The sequence below is a fragment of the Pomacea canaliculata genome, linkage group LG1 (genome assembly GCF_003073045.1).
Source record: "Pomacea canaliculata isolate SZHN2017 linkage group LG1, ASM307304v1, whole genome shotgun sequence".
Classification (NCBI taxonomy): domain Eukaryota; kingdom Metazoa; phylum Mollusca; class Gastropoda; order Architaenioglossa; family Ampullariidae; genus Pomacea; species Pomacea canaliculata.
Window position 1 is genome coordinate 16,337,162 of NC_037590.1, and position 21,449 is coordinate 16,358,610.

The 21,449-nt window shown below is 42.5% G+C and overlaps 1 protein-coding gene across 2 annotated transcripts in view; it reads right to left on the bottom strand.

Moving 5' to 3' along the window:
- LOC112560319 (follistatin-related protein 5-like) overlaps positions 1–21,008 on the bottom strand; it is a 44,206-nt gene extending 23,198 nt beyond the window's left edge. The window contains exons 1-2 of one of the 2 annotated variants that reach the window (XM_025232103.1): positions 20,724–21,008; positions 16,484–16,597 (exon numbers count right to left, since the gene is read on the bottom strand). In XM_025232103.1, the coding sequence (XP_025087888.1) occupies positions 16,484–16,573 (90 nt within the window). In that variant the 5' untranslated portion in view covers positions 16,574–16,597; positions 20,724–21,008. The remainder of the gene's footprint in view (positions 1–16,483; positions 16,598–20,723) is intronic. The other variant, XM_025232112.1, reaches the window with a different exon arrangement.
- Positions 21,009–21,449: the final 441 nt, after the last annotated feature.

Sequence of the window (21,449 nt, forward strand, 5' to 3'; positions counted from 1 at the left end):
GCTACTCAATAACAGTGGGGAGGAAAAAAATGGCGACACATTCTACCTTCACTTTAGAGCCCGCCAATGGCACACAGACAGCTAATCGATCAAACACTGCACCAGCCTCACGAGACCCAGAGACGTCTGCGGGACAAGCCCCAACCTCAAGTCACGCAGACGACAAATCTAAGTGCATGCCACGCAATGTAAAATGACACCAGTACATCTTTTAGAAATAGAAAGTTTGTTCAGTTTATTCACCCCCTTGCCCTCTTCATACATACTGTCGTATCTTGTGGATGCCGAGTCGCGAGCACTAGCCCCGTCCCACGGGCCACCTCGGGTCGAGGACATCCGCTTGCGCAGTGATGTTCCGTGCTTAGGTTTCAATTCTGCTTGCATAATGCCGCCGCCTGGTTGAGATCACATCTAAATAATCGCACGGGAGTCGGCACCGATGCCACTATCTAAAGTGGGCAGCAGCACGATGAGGGCCATGTGACGAACGACCTTGACGAGCGCAGCCACTGTCGCAAGCTCCAAAACATCCTACAGCATTTAAGTATTTATTTTGCTCCACTACTCCTGGGAAGGGGTTGAATAATATAAACATGTAATCATAAATGTTTATGCCATGACTACTCGAAATGGTGGCGAAAAACGCGCGTTGCACAGCGGTTTGTGGCAGGAATTGCTCTTTAAACACGCTTCTTCCCTCTTTCAAAAATAAATAAATAAATAAAATAAAATAAAAAATCCTAAAGGTGGACATGCTAAGGAATATTGATGGTAAAATACATCTCACTAAATTTATATGCAGTCTCCAAAAGAAGCAGTAAGGGTGAATGGATGGAGGCAAGTGACTAAAAAGCAATCAAGCTGTCGCAGACTCGTCTACAGTCTTATGGATACATTAGACATATGTGTACCTACTCTAACTGAGCAGTTGGCATTACAAGTGACTTTGGTTTGCTTTCCAATATCGTCGCTGTTGAACACCACAGATCTTTTATGAAGAATAAAGGTTGTAGAGTAAAAGTTATCTTCTTTTCTTCTTGTTACAACGTTGAAATAAGTGTCAGAACAGTGTTACTGCATTTAATACTTAAAAAGCTTATAAATCATTATAAGTTCTTTTTAAAAATGCAGAATTTTATGCTAGACTCTCCAAAACTTTGCACTTTATCCTCCCCAGGTTGCAATTTTAGGCACTTGAAGCGACGAATAGGAAACGTAATATTAGACCAAGAATTTAGACAAATGTGAACAGGCAGAAATAACAAAAACACCGCATGTTTTCTTTATTTTGACGAGCTCTCTCCCATTAACGTCGCCTGTAGAGTTTTATTTCTCCTTTTATTAGGACTGCTTGAAAATGTTACATGTACAGCTCGTTGGGTGGTTTTCAAAGTTGGATGTAGCTATGTCTTAAACTAATGATAACATCAACACTATAATAAAGCTATTCGAAAAGCCGAGATTGCCGACATTATCTTTTTTTTTTTTTTTTGCTCTCCATCTTTAAAAAAAAAAATCTTTATTTTATTCAAAAACAAATTCACACAAATTAAAGTACACTGTGAAATTTTTATTGCATTTTCTTTCTAAATAAAATAACAAATTTCGTCCAAAAGTGCTGAAATTCATGCAGCTTGAGCAGACATGAAACAAGGTTTTCAATAACCAATCAATCCGTCTGCAACGAAGATTTGATTTTCGTTGAAAGACAGCATCGTCGCCTCGGAGCTTCAGCGGAGAAGATCCAGCGAAGATCAATTCCGACCGAAATAAAATCAGAGTTTGGGTTGCAGACTGCCGGACTATTCATTGACCACATGCCTCACTCGACAGCACCAAACTGCGCGAGGCCGGCCTTACAGATACCGACAATAAGCAGGTCTCTGCCTATTCCAGGAATTCCCAGCCTTCTTAGAGTTTCCAGCGTCTGCCTCATTTCTGATGTTTGTCACGTCTTCGAGCAGTGGTGCTATGGAACTACCCCTCTGCCACGCCGCCGGTCCTGCTAATGAACTTTCATTCACTGGCTGTTTGCAGCATCAGAACGCTGATTTTTTTCCCCCACATCAAAAACGGCGAGAACAGGAAAAGCTCTATTCATGCCCACCCTTGAGTTTCTCTGCAACCTTTACAAACGTTGTTCTTGCATAGCGTCCCAACTGAAAGCCAGTGAAAAGTGAACAACAGGCAAGATAAAGCGGAGAGGCAAGATGAAGGTTCCCAGGCAGTGACGGGGGAATGAGAGACGATATCTTTCTTTTTTTCATCTTTTTTGCTCCTTTTCTATTGTATTACATCACTCTCCCTATACATATATATATAAACGAATAAGCACATACACACACAAAATGGCCATCATATGTCTTTCATTTCGCCAAATACCACAAAACCTCCACAAGGGCACCTACAACATCAAAGACTATTTCCTTGATCGCCGAGGTCGTTTCCCGCATGACGTCTTCTTCCGCAGCAGCCTGTGGCGCACTAGACACGATCTATCGAGCAGCATCTCCCTGGCCACTCTTATGGATCGTGTCGCTATCGCGCCCCTCGTCTGGGACACACGCGGCCGCCATGTTTGTCCTGTCTAGTGCGCCAGACGCTGGGGCTGCTGACGTCGAGACCATAGACTAGCTTGCAACCTACATACAGAAGCCACCCCACCCCCCGCAACCGGTCAGGAGAGGTCAGGCCCAAACGTTGGAACCAGAGTCTGGCTCCGTCGTTGACGGGCCTTGCATACGAGGGTATCCACTGTTGGGGCCACAGCGTGAATTACGATTCGGCACACTCTCGTAGCAGCATAAATTACAATTTCTGCCAGACGGTTGCGTCAGCCATGTCAGGAACCACGTGTTGGGACAAGGCGCCCGATTCCCACCAAACCTGAAAGCGCCTCAAAACTGTTTGTCATGTACGCAACATTCTCCACAATCGATATTAAAATCGATATTATTTATTGCACACCCCATTCTTCAATTTCAGAATCCCTTCTCCCCAACACAGTGGATGGTTCGCAGCCGTCTGACTGCCTCCGCTGCGTGACCCTGCGACAAGCACAGCTGTAAAAGATGGACCACGAAAGACAACGGCATGAAGAAAAGCTTGTCACAAGTGAAACCTTGTCAGATCATTCGATTATACTCCTAGCTAACTTCCAAAAAGGCCTCAGACAGGACAAAGTCTTGTCCGGAAGCACGTTTCCCCACTGGCGCACGATAAGACGCGCCAGCCCCACGTCTTATACCACCCCCACCCCACATCTACCCATACCCGCTATATTTTCCGTCTGGCGATGAAACGCAGACGCCTCCTCTGGAAACGCCGTGAAAGCCAACGTAAAACAGATCAGAGGTGGTAGCGGTGATTGCCCCGGGGCTAAGGTTTGTACAGGGCAGCGTCCGGAAGTTGGAATTCTGCAGCAGCAGCGCTAAGCTTGGAGTAATGGATCCCCAAAACATCCTACTTTCTTCAGTGCCACTCGGTGCATGCTAAGGCCCTGCTCAATCATGGGCCAGCTCTCCGATTACGATCACATTTGTGACCGACAGGTCAGAGGCCCCTTCCGACAGCACGCTCACGTCACAGGAATATCATGGCTGTGTAGCTGGCAATGAATCGAGAGTCTGCAGAGTCTGAAGGTCTGCTGATGGATGAATAACATTGAGAGAGAGAAATAAATAAAAAGAGGGCGAGAAAAAAATGTGTTAAAATACTTTAAAATCTCTTCATTACGATCGTCCGTACTGCAATCTCTTAGAAACGACCCAATCTTTTCACGAAGGTTTTAAACTACGAAAACTTCATTTCTATTACGACTAACTTCCCAACGCGACTTGCGATTGACAGTTTGAGCTCTATTACGACTTTTTGCAAACGTTGGGCGCTGGAAAGAATTAGTATGTTTTTTAGTGACATTAGTACATTTTTTGACCGAAAGAATATCTGCACAAATAACGTAAAATAAGTTATTAAGTACATTTTGAAATAGAGTACTTGATATCGGGTCACCGGTCAAAATTTATCGTCCCCATCCCAACTACATCGTCCCAACACTGAAAAACAAATCGACCCAAGTCTAAAAGACGAATATATGTCCGATGACATAAAAAGCTACTAATGTCAAATATTACCAGGAAAGCCATGAGTGGTTCAAACAAATTCCCCCATCATCTTACTAAACAAAAATAACCGCTTGGAAAAACACAGAGAACAAATCTCTCAACGGCACATAAACGTGCTTTAAAAATTGTTTGAAGTCATGGTTCGTGGAATGAAAGCAGACTAGTTAATTTCCCTAGTTTCCCTGATTTCGGTGGATTTGATCAAGTCTTAATAGAATTTTTTTTAACATGAAAAAGCTAATTCGCAACAAAACGCATGGAAACGAGAAAACCGTTCCCGAAGCCTAGTGTTAAAGGTGCTAGTGCTACATATTAACCCAATGCCGTTCCTAGAACTGCAGTATATCAATCCAGTGTTATATGTACGACCATATTAACACGTACAACAGTATAATATTAGTGGATTGATGGCCAAACTGCGGAAACGTTGTTTTGGAAGATGCATGCTGATATTATGTCTCCTTATATTCTTATCGGTGAACGAAGAAGCATGTGGATGTGTGTACTAACCTTCATGATCCCGTAAAAACAATGACCGCAATAAAGATCTAGCAACATTGCCACTGATGGTGAGGGCAGAGTATGAATATATTATGGGGCCTTAACAAAACAGAACAAAACAAAACAAAACAAAAAATTAAAGGGGAAAAAATGTCTTCAAACATAGCGTGGAATAGAACGCTCCTAAATTATCAAGAATCCTAGACTAGTTGCTTTAAAGAAAGACGCAAATAAGAAAAGTGTGTTGGGGTCGGGTTTGGGGTGGGGAGAAAGAGATTAACAAGCTAAATGTACAAGGTAACGCCTAAGGGCAACAGAATATATTCGATAGGAAAAAATGTCGCGGTGTGACCCAGACGAATAAAACTACTATTTGTCGCGCCCGTAGAAATAGGAGTAAAGGCTATCGAGCGAAATTACGGATGATACAATAGCTTATTGAGCGTTTGCCAGGGAGACAAAGGTGAGACCAGACCCGTGATATCCGGTAAAGGCACTTTGTGTGGAATCGACCGACGAGTGGTAAAAATGGCCGCAGCTGCGTTTGTGTCCATACGTCCACCGGAGACGGTTTACTGGAAACTACTGTAGATGACGCAGCTAAAACTGTCAAGGTTGCCGTATGCCCTTGTGTGTTTGGGGGAAGGGGAGGATGGAATATTTAACACATCAAAGCGTGGGTTCCATTTCAATTCTTCAAGCCTCATCAAATCCGATTCTTCCCAAACTGCGTTTTTCTACGCGTGCATCCATCCGTCCAGCCACCACACAATGCAAAGGCTGAAAATATGGTTGCTAGACCGAATAAAGTTTACAGCTAATCTCCGGTCCCATTTTCTGGCGGTCTGAAAAACGAAAGTTATGCACATTTTCACTACAATTTACACGTCAGTCTGGTGCTGGTGTAAATGCCAATCACACAGAGCCTAAAGCGTTCAACCCTCAACTTTAAAAAGAAAGTGGGGGAAACACGGACGCACCCGCGCATAAACGATGCCAAAACGACTTCGTGGACGAGATTGTGCAAGTAGTTCCACAGAGATCTAAAAACAACAACATGATGACAATACCAGCTAGCAAGACCAACCATACAACCTGTTCATCCAAGGAAAAGGTCGGAAGAGATGATGCACCCTGGAATAGTGCCAAGTGCTTAGCCTTGCGTGTTCTCATCTAGCCACAACCAACTCTCGAAAAAAAAAAAAAGGCTGCTGTATTTTGTCGATTATGGATATTCATTTTCGGTTTTGCCACATATTACGTCAGATTCTGACCTGATGTCCTCAGTAGACAGGTCGCTAGTGTTGGCGAGGTGGGGGGAAGGAGACGGAAACGGATGGAGGACATCCAGACCTGCTGCTTTATTGAAAGGTTTCATGATTCCTTACAAGCGGACTTCGCACGGTTGGAATCATCTCTCCTTCTCTCTTGTTATTTAATTCTTTAATCTTCTCCCGTTCTTTGCGGTGTTAATATCGCATCTTTATACGTGAAGTCGGTAAATATTACAAGCTGCGCATAATTTACAATCAAGAAAGAATTCCAACCACCACCACCGCCACCACCACCACACAAAGAGCTTCATATGGATGAAATGTTAAAGAACCAATACTTCTTCATGCTGATAATTAGGTGATTTAACTGCGACGTCCAATCACAAAATTATTTTTTTAATTCGGTGGCTGCTGCTTTGAAATGATGGGAAAGGGAAAAATGACCGAAATTTTTTTTATTCAATAATAATAATCATCCTAATTGAATCAGTAAAGCATATCTCCACGCACAGAGGCGACCTCAATGCACGAAAGACCACGCACTAACCGACACACACACACACGTGTCAGCCAATCGATGACAGTGACAAACATGAACAAAGTGCATGGAAGACGATAAAAGAGCCGAATGAACAGAACAGCTTGCTTGACTATTTCTCAAAGAGGTGGATTTTGAAGCTTCGAACGTAGACACACAGTTCAAACAGAAAGGGGCAGAGAATTCTATTCAGTGAGTCCAGAGTCCAGTGTCCATGGAGAAGGAGCTTATGCGGAATTTCTCCCGTCTGATGTGTGGCACAGAGAGGAGAGAGCAAGACAAGCAGACCCAAGTGACTGAGTCGGGTCGTAAGGTGTCTGTAGCCCAAACAGGGATGCTGGGGGGGGGGGAATTGGTGTTTTACGCCGTGTCAGCAACTAAGGCTATATTACGGCAAGCAGCCAGCCCTGTAAACAGATGTCACGTGCAGAGAAAGATCAGCGTGCCCGAGACGAGAAATGAACTCAGGGCAGCCAACCTTCACTGTATTGGTGACAGGCGCTAACAGCGCTAACCGTTGCGCCACCGGACCGCTCAACAGAGATGCTGGGGCAAAGCCGTGAAGACAAAGGAAGGAAAAGTATATCTTAGCATGGTCTGCTTGTTGCATACAGAACACAATACGAACAGCATTATTTTGAGCCCTCTGAAGTTTTCAAGTAAAGAATTGCCGGTACAACCCAAGAAGAGACATGACCTAAACAGCAGAGTGTGACTTCTTATTTTTACATCTAGACCTCCCCTTGAGGCCGCAAAACTATGTTTCACTGCTGTCAACTCACTATAATAACAAAAGAAATAATATAAGAACAGAAGATATAGTGAAAAAATGTACAAAGAAATCATTATCTGCTTACATCTGTTCGCGGTGTTACGATACACTACAAAAAGGTTCAAGTCATTCATGGCTTATGCAAGTTCAAGGAGAGAGAGAGAAACTGTTGCATAAATTTCATGTTGCAAACAAAATGCATCCAGCTCTCTTCACAAACTTGTTTCATACACAGGAACACAAGAAAAGCTGGATGTCTCTTTTCTTCGCACGCCACCAAACTAAATTAAATAAAAACGCTCCATCGTAAACTGGGAACGAAATGACTGGCCGCTCCAGAGTGGTTCGCCCTGATAATGAAATGTAAAAAGAACATTCCCCCAACCCCCTCGGGACATCATGCCTGAAATAAAATTCTAACAAATAATCTATAACCATGGCATAATTTGGACAGGCCATGCAACAAATTTGCTTCCCATTCGCACTTCCACAACTACCCTACCCAGCGACTCGGTGCCCACGTGAAGCTGGGAGCGATAGACACCCTTCTTGGCATATTGCATCGAATACAAGGTGCTGACTTTCTGTTGCAGATATAATGATTTACAAATTTATATAACATCGAAAAACATCTAGCTCTGAACGTTAAGCAGACGCTTCAGCAGGGTTGGGAGATGAACGTTAGGTGGTGAAACATATTAAAGGACGGCTTCATTATTGTTTGGCGATTTCTTGTCAGCTCTCACTGACGTCGAAAGAGGTTTAAACAAAATTTGCAGAATGTGCAAATGGCACATTCCCAGATTTTTCAGTATGGGTAGAGTGAACGGGGTTAGATTTTGCATCATTTCAGTGGTTAATTTAATATTGAACTGAACATATAATTTTAATCTTTTCGATTGAAAAATATTCAAGAGGAAAAATAATGAGCTCTTATAAAAATGTGATACTGCCATCGTATAGCAGGTCTGTTTGCCTACATGTAAAGCCAGTGAAAGTAAATAAAGGAAAGAAATTGTAGCTGACAAATCACCTTTTGAAGCTAATTCGATCACTGATTCTAGACACTGAATCACTTTATTTATAAGTATCACACTCAAAACAGAGACACTTCATTTCAGACGCAGTCCTAATCCTATAAACTCATTCCTACCAGTGATGTCAGACAGTAGCTTGTCTGCAGGTTGTATAGCTCGTGATTTCGCACGACCAGTTTCACAAATGGCGGCGAAGGCTGACAGCTGCTCGATATAAACGGGAATATTTTGATAAAAACGAATACTGGCAACAGATATCGTGGTGGTCAGAGTTAATTAAGTGAATAAAATATCCGAAAATCATTATATCTTTGACAAGTAAATTGAAATAATGACGGTAAGTCGTTTTCGAACACTTTTTGCGCGACATGAAAGCCGCTTAACAATAATTACACACCCCTTAATACTTTCACATTAAATTGTAATTCAATATCCTTATCAACAGACTTATCTTCGACCGTCTTCAGAGTCATATTTGAAAATCATCACTTTAAAGAGACAGAGAGACATCAAAATACTCTATACGATTTGAAGTATTTTCTTGTCCCGGAAACGCTATGCTGAATAAAACTGTGTGAATATGTACCTCCTTTTTATTTATTTAGCTTTCGTCCAGTTGTCCACTTTACCAACCTTTAGTCGACCCCTGCCGTACCATCAAACCATTTAACTACGCAGACGTGATCTGAAATGGCTTCAATCAAACCGAAGATCTGCTGGTCATCGTGCTGCTTTTTATTTTTTTTTTTTTTTGGCATCCCAAAGGAGCTTTTCCATCGTCACCTGACAATTATCTGACCCGTCTCAAAAGACAAGGAGCCTACTTCGTCTCTTAGCGCAAGAAAAACATTTCAAGGAGGGAAGAGCTTTCCAGAAGAAAAAGCACTCGTTAAAAAAAAGGGGGGGGTAAGGGGGGAAATGACGATGTGACCTTGTGTTCAGTTAAAGGACGACATGCAATTAGTGCTGAACAATTAAAAAAAAAAAAGGGGGGGGGGGAATGGAGGAAAAAGGGTACATATTTGGCAGTGCCAGATGGTTCCTGTCTGCTGCCCGTCGCGACCTGGAAAGGTCATTTGCTGACGGCAGTTATTAGAATACCGCTACAAACATCACCCACGTCGCCAAATTCATAATGGGAGATAATTAGGACTAATTTTCGGGACCAGAATAATGGCACAATGCAAGGCTTAGCCTTAGATAATCGCAGAAGAGGCACAGTTGCAAAAAAAAAAATGTCACAGAATAATATGCGTCTTTCTTCCACGCTAATCTGAAATTCATCAAGAGTGAAAAAACGAAGAGAGAGAGACCGGAGATGCGGGTGCGCAGTGAAAAGGGGAGTAAGACCTACGACGCCGAAGAACAGCTTTAATACTGCTGTCAAAGACCTACTGAGAGGATGAGCAATGCTGTGACAGCAAAAGTAATGCTGACTCAGACCGCGTGCGCAGCTCATTCTCTTCCCCAGACACCTCAGACCACAAGCCCAAGGACCAACACCGTCTGATCACGTGCTTCCGGGTACAGGACGGAGAGACTTGTCTACGATCGCGAGTGACAACGGACCAATCAGAAAGGCGATCAAGCTCCAAAAAGAGACGAAAATTGTCGACCTCCTGGTGTGGCCAAGATCCCGGGTAATATCAGCCGACCGAGCTAATGACGGGCCTGATTCTTCCCTTGCAGAGGCTTCCCCCTCCTTCAGACGGGCGTGATTTCAGCTTGTGTGGCATGGAGAAGCTGTCGCCAATTCCAGATCCACAAACAAGCCACTGTCACCAGTACAAGATTGTCGTGAGCGGCCGGCTGTTTTGTCGCTAACAGTTCCGCCTATACAGTCACTAAAGAGAATATCTGTTGATGCAGGTGTGGAAACTGCGTCCGGCAAGGGCACAACCTTAGTAGTTTCTTTATGGTTCTTATAGCACCTCGGGATGGTCAGCGACATTTACAGAGAATATTCCATCAAAAATAGTTACGAATGTATGCAAAAGCGCATGTTTGAAGCCACCCAACGCTTTCACACGCACACCTATATAAGTACAACACCCATACGTCTTCATAAAACTAAATCTCAACTTCCTGAATGTTAATATAATCCGCACTGTCAGTCATTCGTCTGATGTTTAAAGGTCGCCCGAGGCCTAATTTGACACAACGATGCGCCGACACAGATGATCAAAAGCAAGACACTACGTCATGGCTGCTCATGACAGTGTCACAACACTCCGTTAATCATGTTCACAGCGTTGTGAGTGAGATTGTCACTGCCACTGATGACTCAATCTGGTGACTGCATGTCTTGCCTGTTGATGACTCGGTGTCATGACAGTGTGTTACGATGGAGATTTATGACGGAGAGTTTCCTACACTATACTCCATGGCGACGCATCTTCGAAAAATACAGCTACCAACACACTGCTAGCTCGAATGCTTCAAAAAATTTTTTTTTCTCTCTCTCCAAAATGTGATTCAAACAGCTGCTGAGAGGTGAATGTTGACGCCATATAGGGATAGCATTTCACTGTGCGGATTCGCCCACTCTTTGTAAATTTATGCCGAAAGATTCCAAACTAAAAAAAAACAAACACACAAAAAAAAAGCCTCACTCCGTCTATTCCATTCCACCCGAGGTATCGAAATAGTGTAATCTATGCATATTAATTACCTGCTGCCTGACTTCTTTTTAAAGCAGTATCTATCTCTTTAAGATGTCAAAAAGAAAAAACCTGCCCTTGAAATAAAGAAAAAAACCTGCCGCTCAAAGCCATGCCAAGTGACGCGTTAACTTGCCCCCGGGCTGTTTGATTTTTTTTTTTTTCGGATGGATGAACCGTTGTCGAAAGCCGGCAGGACAACCAAGAACGCAAAAGGACAATGACAACCGAACAGATTTTTTTGTTATTCATCGCACCTTACATGGAGTTCAATAATTTAAAAAAAGAAAGAAAAAAGAGGTTGGCAGCCGGATCCCCAGAAACAGCCAAGGGCTGTCAAGCCTGTTAGCTGTCTGGGCATCTAATGGACACGTTAAGGATCCCGATGAAAGCCGAATTGGAACGAAAGAAAAAACATTTTAAACTGGTTTAGGGGGTGGGTGGGTGATAAGGCGGAAAGGAAATGAATAAGCAACTGAAAATGAAACTTCCAGCACTTAAGACATTGCAGCGTCAAACAGGACTAACGCAAAATAAGCGTTATGGAGGTGGAAGGGGTAGGAAGCGAGCTAAAAAGAAACACTAGGCAAAGCTCAGTCTAGTAAGCTCTGCAGTTTCTGGAAAGGATTGATTTTTGAAAACACCAGTCTTAAATTCTCCCTGAATCGGAAGTTTGGTTAACAACGACCCCAGCGGTCGTTTCCGCAATGCCGATCACCGCTGGCTTCATCACAGACATTGCATGCCACACACCATTGTGACGACAGCAGTGCAGCAGCAGCGGGAAGAGGGAGGGAAAGATGAGGGGGGAAGGGGGAATGGATGTGGGACCACGTCTTTGCTCGTCAAGTGAGTCGCGGATTCTAGTAACTTTCAAGAAACACGGAACACGAAACATACTACATTGGTGGGGGAGGGAAGAGGACATGGCGGGCAGTGTTTGTAACGACTCGATCGCAAGTTAGATCTTGGCCTGGTTTCAAAGCTAAACTTTCCATAAGAACTGCAGATGAATTAAATGAAAATGTTAAAAACAAGAAAAATTAAATAAAAGAAACGAAAGAACAACGTAAAAGTGGTTTTGTATCATGCAACTAGATGCTATGTTGGTGGGCGGGTGAGTAAGGGTGCGTTTCTAAGACTAGGTCTAGTTTGAAAGCTGAGCTTTCACATAAGAACTGTTGATGAATTAAGTGAAAATGTTAAAAAAAAAAAAGGAAAAAAAAATGAATCAAAGCACTACCAATACGTGGGCGCACCAAACCTCATTTTCTTATATCATCTGACTTGCTTGCCAGATACATGCTTTGCTGTTGGGCTAACATCTGCTTTGAATTGCAACGCGAAACCCAGGCATCAAAGTTAATATAAACCAATATGATTATTTTGTTTACACTAAATCTCCCCACTTCAGTTCCCCTCTTTCCTGTTCTCCGTACTTTTTCATACCCACTTTCATTTACAACAACCGGTTCTGAAGATGAGGGGGCGAGGTCCCTACTTAGCACTCTCTGAAATTAAATTTACTTTTTCCTCTTCCATCCTGACTGTTGACCATCCTGTTGGACACAGCGCTGCTTTTAAGATGCAAACAGCAGCGCTCGTAACTACATTTATAATACATTCATAGTCGAGTCAGAGCCTCCAGCACAAATATTTAAAGTATATTTGCGACAGGATTTCTATATTAAAAGAATTATTATCGTGGCAACAAAATCAATTTTCACCGAGTTAGGAAGGAAATGCGTCACATAAATAAAGAGGTCGGCGCTCCATTCCATTGAGTTCTCCGTCAGGATTCGAGACTAAAGACAATCTAAAGACTGGTTTTTATCTACATTTCAATATGCATGTCACAGCTCCTGACGCTTTCAAGATCTCTGTAAAGAATCCCCTGACATCCGATGTTAGCCTAGTTCTGAAGAATTGTACTGTTATATTAGGAAGCTTTAAGTGGCCGAATACATTTAGACTACTGTACCATTCTGCCTGTGATAATACAATTTTACACATTTATTTTTAATAGCTTGTGGGAAATGGAATATCTTGCACCAGGTCCCTCTGAAAGAAACTTTTCAAATCCATACAAAACGCAAAAACAGAAACAAAGGACGCCTAAAATAAAACACTATGCATGTGCATGTGCGTGCGTGAGTGTGCGCGCGTGTGAACGAAGGGAGAGATGCCAAAAGATTACAAGAAAGACTGACTTGTGGCACTGCTGCCACTTCGTTTCATCGATGGAAACAAAATATCGCTCCATTTTGCGACAAAGGAAATGTCTTGGAGCATCTCGCAAACCCTTAAAAGCGGAATGCTGTGCATGTTCCATTTGCCGAAGTTGTTTCGGGCATAAATCTTGCACAAAACACAGCAACCAGCAACTCGCTAACCCGGATGAATTTCCGAGAGAGAGAGAGGGCATCAAGAGGTGAGGAGGTGACAGAAAAAAAAAAATCAGATTACGACTTTGTATTTAGGCTTCACTTTATGAGGGAGGAAAGGGTTATTTCGATTTTCTCTCTGAAACAGAAACAAACGTACGATAGACAGCGAGACATTAAAAGTTATCACTCTTTGCTTTTTTCTTTTTTTAGTGAATAAAAAAGCACTCTGAATGCATTAAAATATGACAAAGTTTCAATAAGTATCATAAGTATCCCAACAGACTCTGTTTTTAAGAAATCGCTTGCAAAAACATCACGAAAAAAGATCAGAAAAAGATTAGGAAATGAGACACAATGAGTTGGTAAGTAGGATTCACTATGTCAATGTGATATTGTGCAGGAAGACATAATAGCCTCTCCACTTAAGTATCCTTTAAATGAGGGAAATATGAGACTCTCCATCCGAGTTCAAAAATGAGTCTCAAGAGAACAAAATTAAAAAGTCAATATGAAACAAAAACAAAACAAAACCAAAAAATCATGGGAACTCGAACAAAAAACTCGAACCGTAAAAACCCTGCGAGTTAAGACTTTGGACGACCAAAGCTGATAAAGTGATCAGCAAAAAACTACGTTTAATTTGTAATTAAAGTTTTAATTTTTTAAAACTCTTTACCTACATGACAGACACTGTGACTATTCTCAGAATAAGGTCGCGGGGCACCAAGGTGCTGTTAATTCCTGATAAATTATCCGGCGACCAGAAGGCATTTCTATGCAGACACTGTACACCAAGTAGGAAAACTTATTAACTTCAGACACTAGATCGCTCAGTCGGGTAACTGGATAAACCGGAAACGAGGTCTGGCTCTTGACATCAATAGAGTCGGCACTTGTCCCTGCCGTACCAGCTGTCACCCTCACGTTTACCCGCCAAGTTTCCACGGCTGTTGACAAGACGGCTCAAAGCTTCGATCGGACTCTGCACTTGGGTTTCCGCTGTTTGTCGGATTTCCAGACAACATCTAGAAACACTGCCTCCGGAATGGACGGATGTGAGGCCTAAAATGCGTGCGCGTGTGTTTGTGTGTGTGTGCGCCTGCGCGCGCGTTCCAATGTACCCCCCAACCCCAACCCCCCGCGTTAAAGCATCACGCTGCATGAGGAGTCTCTCAGCTTCAGCAGATCTTCACAAAGGTATGAATCGTGTTCCATCACTGCAGCAGCCGCGCCAACAACGCGAACCCGAACCGGCCGTGCCGTTACGACCGATTGACCTTTGCTGCGGCGTGAATCATACCGCGGTGGCCGCTGATAACGCCATGGCACTGGAACTCTGGCCAGACGCATTATTCTTCGTGCGACCAAATCATCTTGGGACGGAACCAACCCCCTACACGCGCGCTTCATCACGAGAAACGCGATTAGGACTGGGCTTTCCATGTAGCGTTCAATTCGCGCGTGGAGGGCGAGGTGACTTTCTTGTTAGTGCGCCATCAGATACCACGAAATTCCACGTGCAGCAACATTCTAAGAATTCACATTTTGCAATATTCTCTGTACTTTCGAGCAGCAACATACACAGAAATATTCCCTGCACCTTTCGTGCAAAGCATCTCTCTCGGACCTCAAAGGTTGAATGTGCGGATAAAAATGGCGTCGTGCATACTTTATCTCCTGGGCTGATCTTAATCACAATGTATGTTTAGTTGGTGTATTGGGAACGCTTGAAACATATTGCCCCCACCCCCACACACACTTCTCCTGCTGTTACACTTAACCAACTCCTCCCTCCCTTCTGACCCATCCGATCCATCCTCTCTCCTTCGTCCTCGTGCCTCTCTGGTGCCTCCAGCACCATCTTTGCTCGTGCATCTCTCGCGCCTGTAACCCGAGTTCCATTATCCCGCCGACGACGTCACCCAGGTGCCAAGCGTTCACGCCATCGATCGTCACTCCGGAACGAATTACTGCAAGGTCGTAGGAGGAGAGGGGGGTGGGAGTGTGAGTGGAGTGTACGAGAATCAACCACGTCCCAGTAAATGTGTTGATGGTCCTCGCTGAAAGCGCGCAGGTTCCAGGAGACTTGTTTAAATAATAATGTAATATACGAATGAAAGGCGTGCAAGCAAACTGCATACTGTTGCTTTTGGCACGGTTTGGAAGAACCACAGTTCGATTACCTTGCCTGTCTGTTGCGGCGTGAAATATGGGGCGTGCGGAAAGTGCACGTGTATACAGATCGATCTGGCCATGTCGTTCTCCCCCGACGCTGCGGCAACCTGCCTGGCCTCCTGTAGAAGAACGCCATTACAGCCCTCCCTTCCCACCAACTACCTTTTCCCCTCTGCAATGACCGCACAACTGCAGGTCGCTGCCGCAGAGACGCTGCACGTCAAAGGTTGTTAGCATGACCGTCCCGCAGGGTCACCAAGGTCAAACTTCGCTTAAACGTCGAACTTTTATACGACCATCGATGCAAAACGCTTTCGCTTCGCATTCGACTAGGTCGCCTGCTATCCGCGGATAATAAGTTCATTTCAACGCTAATTTGAAGCGACATTTTCTGGAAGGCCGACGGACGTGGTCGGCTTTTTTATTTCTATTTTTATCTAATTTTTGCTTGTTCCCCATTTGCAGAAGTGGTCTGCTTTCGCAGCGACATAAAGAATGAATACCAGCAGGCCCGCGGAGGATAGTGTAAAAGGAGCAGCAAAAGTAAAGTAGTTTTACCTAGAATATTTTGCCATGAGTTACAACGTGAATGTTTACGTTATGGCTATATACCATCACCTATCCTCTCTTGTTTCCTTCAAATAGTTTGACATTTTGTCCTAAATGTAACATGGCTTGAATCAACAATAAAACATATCGACAATCGGATAAAATAGCGAATTCCTATTCTCCATCGCGATCACAATAACCCTGTTATACTAACAGTGTAACAAGCAGGTTATACAGCAGGAAAAAAAAAAAAAAATATCCTGCGAGAGTAATAAGATTTTATTTGACTATACCAGAGAAATACCACTATACATCAGGTAACCAGATGCAGCGTCCATAAACGAATCTCTACACTGAACATGAGTTACATCTGATTTGGCCATAACTCAAAATAAAGTGAAACTGTGGACAGAGAGACAGAGGTGGGGTGTTGGCAGCGTTACACATAACAGAAAGAAAATCTAACCTTTGCGTTGTCTTTGCTAGGTCTGGCCTGTGTGGCAGGAAACACCGCCAGCAAGGTCAGCAACACACAGCTCTGTAAGACGGTCTTCATGCTGGCCTCTCAGATCCTCATTGCCTGCAAAAGAGGTCAGTATGTGCGCTTTACAACTGGAAACGGTGCAGCGTGCGGCATCGAGCCTGAAAAACGACACAACGAACGCGCCCATTTGCATATTTATCCAAATGTCACGAACGCGCTAAACGCCTCTATCTTTTTCGTTCCGTCTATTTTTCTTCTCCTTTTTTTTTTTTGTGTCTATACCACAGGCAGTTCACACCGTAAACAATGGCAAAGGACAAATACCTCTACGAAGAACTCTGAAAGAAACCTGTCGGCTGGGATAATGTCAAAAATACCCGAAATAAATTTGACGTAAATTGTCCAAATGGAATAACTGCCTCTGAAAATACTTGTCAAATTCAGGAAACATGTCTTTGCAGATTGGATCAAAATGGCAAACGGCAGCAGCAGAAGTTGTCAAAGAACCTCCTCTACAAGGTGTTTTTCAGACAATCTCCTGACAGCCTACACAAAAGTAGTTTGAAAAATGCACTCTTCTGTGTTGAACGATTTACATCACTACAAAAAGAACACGTCTCACTAATGCATCTTCCAGACAACCCATTTCCTTATTTTCAACGTTTTCGTTAGCAAGTATTTGCAAAATTAATTTCATGAATTTAAGAACGGGTACATTTCAGTTTGACACTAAAAACTACCACCGATGCACAGTTTTGGTTAAGACAGAAAAATAAGAGAAGAAAATCGTATTTAACTAAAAGAATAAAGAAGATCAATGGGGTTTTTTTCAGTCTGGTCTAAAGAACACGAGCGGTAACCGATCATTCTGCCTCACTGACTTTAGTGGCCTACTTCGCTGCCACGATGTCTGGAGCCCCTCCCACCGCTGGTCAACATGCCTCATTTCGTACGCCCATTCTTCATCCGCCCACCCCTCCAACTCGTCCCCCCCCCACTCCTCACTGAACATACAAACGTCGCTGCCATCTGACCCTGCGTTTCTTCCAGCCATCAGTCTTCCTCGCTGTTCTCTCCTTATCCCGCCCTCAACACTCCCCCTCCAGCTCTTTAGCCCCGAGGGTTTCCACCCCTTTTACATCATCCTCTAGAAATCTGTTGGAGCAAACATTCCTCTTATGAATACCCCCCAGTCAGCTGTGCATAAACTTAGTCAATACATGCTCCAGAAGCAATATTTCCAACATCTGAGTCCCAATCCACATTTTCATAGCAAATAAAAAAAAAATGAATAACTGAATAACCTTACAATATTAAAGTTTCCCTACTATCCCAGGCTTCATGAAAATAAAACATCTATAATGCTGGAGATATTTAAAAAAAGACAAACACTTTATTTTTTTAATACAAAAAGATTAGCAATTTTGTGCTAACTACCTGAACATTTTACTGTTATCCTTAATAATGATTTTATTCTTTTCTGTTCTCATTTAGTTCTGTCCTCAGCAAGTTCAGCAGAAACGGCCTCATTAATAATGCAGAAATATGTCTGCCGTCCCCTTACAAAACAGCGCCATTAGTTACTACAGGCAATGACCTCTCCCTGCTCGCAAGTCATGAAATGTACAATTACTACTTTAAAAAAAAAAAACGCTTCGTATAAATTCACAACAAAAACACAAGCAAGAAATGCGCTTAGTGGTGTTTTTTTCTTTGGGGGGGGGGTGGGGAGGGTCTAACGCCAATCATAAATGAGACATGCAACTTTGCTGGACCGCGTCACGGGTTTTTCACATTTAATTTCAACTTTTCCTTTTTTTTATTTAATATCTTGTGGCAGGGATGCCTAGAACCGTTTGCTTTTCTCACAATTGCAGCGTTGCATGCGCATAATGACGTAGCCTTGCATCCAGCGACTTCGTGCTGGGCATCAATCGTTTACTCAGCCACTCACAGCGCCCGAGCCGCATCTGCAGGCGAACTGGCACGGCAGCTGTGTAACACTGTGGTAATGTAGCACAAACCTGTTCTTGCTTCAAACAGAAATAGTGTGCAATGGTGACCATCATCCTGGTCACGGCAACGCATACTCTTCAACACACACAATACTGTTAGGCTCTTCAGAATAGCTTAATGTCAGTTCCAGGTTTATATTTTTACTAAAAAAAACGCTGTAAGCATTAACATGACAGCAATTATCTACAGTGGGGTCTGTGGAGAGTGACAGCACAGTCTGCTGGCATCAGCCTGCATTACTATAAGGTAAAATGTGCTGATTGTCCAGCGTTTCTGCTCGATGAAAGCATTAGAAATTGATATATTTTCACTGTGGCATGTACTTTTTTTACCTTCTCTTTTATATTGATTTTCATAACAAAATCTTACTATCTTTATAATATTAGTATTACTAGTTTATAATAAAAATTAAAATCTCATGGCCTTAGTAATCTTTAAAAATGCTTAATTTTACTCAATCGTAATCGACATATACCATATTAGCATAAACAAAATGCATCTACTATAATTTTTTAATGGCCAACAAAACAAATTGAAAGCTTTAAAAATTTGAAAACATATATATATATTGCTAGACAATTATAATAAAGATATTTTTAATGTTTAAAACAAGCTACATCTACCGAAGCCTTAATGATTAATGTCTGTTACACAAAGTATGAAGAGATCCTAAGTTTCATCATCCACAGAGACAGCCTCATCATCTTTGTGTCATACAGACGTTTGGATGAAGGGGGTGGATGTGCAATAAAGAAAGCACTGTAGCACGTTTCAAACCAGGAACTAAGTCATATAAGCATTGAAGCTTCCAAACCTTTTGAAAAAAAAAAAATCTAGAATTTGTTTCACACAGTTAAATCCTGGAAAGGTTGACATACAAAAGAACATGCTGTAAAATGCTTTAAAATTTTGTAACTGCACCACCAATCATCAAAATAATCTTGGAAAAAAACACTGTAATAGCAAAGTTTACACAGAATGATGTTTGTTTTTACTAGACTCCATCAGACTTTATTTTCTGTATTAAAAATCAATACAAGATATCTGAACTTCAACGTCCAATTCCCAACATGCTGCCAAACATGTGATAGAAATCATTATCGAAGTATCAGGCTACAAAGCAGGACTAAATTCGGTCTCCAAGGAAACACCATGAACTCTGACCCTTTCCCATACCCTGCTCCCTCAAAAATAAAATAGCAAGACATTGTGTCTCAGCAAATGTATACAAGAGTGAAAACTCTAATACTGACTGATCTTATAAATTTTATGCTGCATGTTACAATAATCTGTGATGTGACTACATATTACTGATCAATAATAAGCACAGGTCAAATGTTTAAAAATGTTAATAAAAGAAAGACTACTGGAGGTGAAGGTACCCATCAATACATCAAGGTGAAAGATTTGCATAAGATTACATTAAGCTAAAACACATCCACATACTGAAAGGAATTTTTGAGGGAGGAAAATAGGGAAAAGATGAAACAAACCTCTGTGAATGAAATAATTACACTTTATACCTTATAAAGGAACAGAGGAGATATAGAAATGAAAAAATTTTGAGGAAATCTTTTTTTGCTTCAATGATGTGAGCCCTCGCAGACAAATGGGACAACATACTGCATGTTTATAACAATCTCCTACTTCTAAGTGTGTACTACATAACCTTATATGTGTATACAAAACTGGCAACACAAAAGCACTAGGTAATGAAACGCCACTTTTGCATAACTTAGTATGAACGAGTCTCCTCTTTTCTTTCCTGGCCAATCCTCTCTCTCTCGTCCTTTTTTTTCTGTTCAATAAATCAAATACAATGGCAGAAATAACGATATACAATGTTTTGTTGCCGTCATAACGGTTTTCTTGCTGGACTCGAATTCTGTGACTCATAAGGCAGAATGATTCATGCCTTTATGTCACGAACTGCATCTCATTTTCATGGAGGCAAATGTTCTCGTACAGCATATGAAGCATTCGATTCATGGATGAGCAATCCATGAACTCTTTGCTGTATGCCATAAGAGACTACACTAGTATGGTATCTGTTGGAACCAAAAGCGAGTCGATCGTCTAACCCGATTCGTTTGTTCTCTTTCAGACCAGCAAGGTAAATTAAAAGAAAATCAAAAAGCAAATGAACACACAGTCGAAAGTATTCACAGCTTGATTTTTGTCTGGAAATGTTAAGCCTGTAACTCACCTGGTGCACAACTCAGCTGCCGTATACTGATGCTCGGTTGGAGATCGCAGTCGCTTCTAGCAGCCACAGATCTTGGAAAATGGCGTTCTCTCGGTGCGCAAGAGCACATAGAGGGGAGACAACCTTTCCTTACCGCCTTCTCCACTCGGCTATTTTTTGCGAAACAAGTTTTCTTCAATTAGCAGCGCGATTAGGAAGAATAAAGTCGAGACTTTTAACGAAAGCTTTATTTTCGCTAAGCGAAAGCGTAATAAATTTGATTGTCTGTATCTCTTGCACCCCCTTCTACAAATGAGAACGCGCCGCCTGCTTGCATATTCCTTTTGAGACTATGTTTCGCGATCAATAACCCGTGATTAATTATTCATCGTGGGCGCGCGGGCGCGCGCGTGTGTTCGGTCGTTCTTGCGACACGCCCTTGGTTCAGTACAGGCATTCTCTTGAACTGTGGCCGAGTGGAACAGTTGACTATCCTACTTTTGCTTTCAACGCCGGTCCCAATACGCATCTAAACCTATTTTCGCCTTTTCTTGGAGAAAGTTTGAGGATGTACCCTGATTTCTTCTGTGATTTGTGTGGGCACCAAACAAGCAGGTCAAAGTACTTGCATTTGTATATCAAGGGGGAAAAATGACTGCGCAACTATTTGCATAATAAATTCAGTACATGGCCTGATAGTCAGGTGTTTATGACGTAGTATTGAAGAGCCTGTCGAGCTGACAGGAT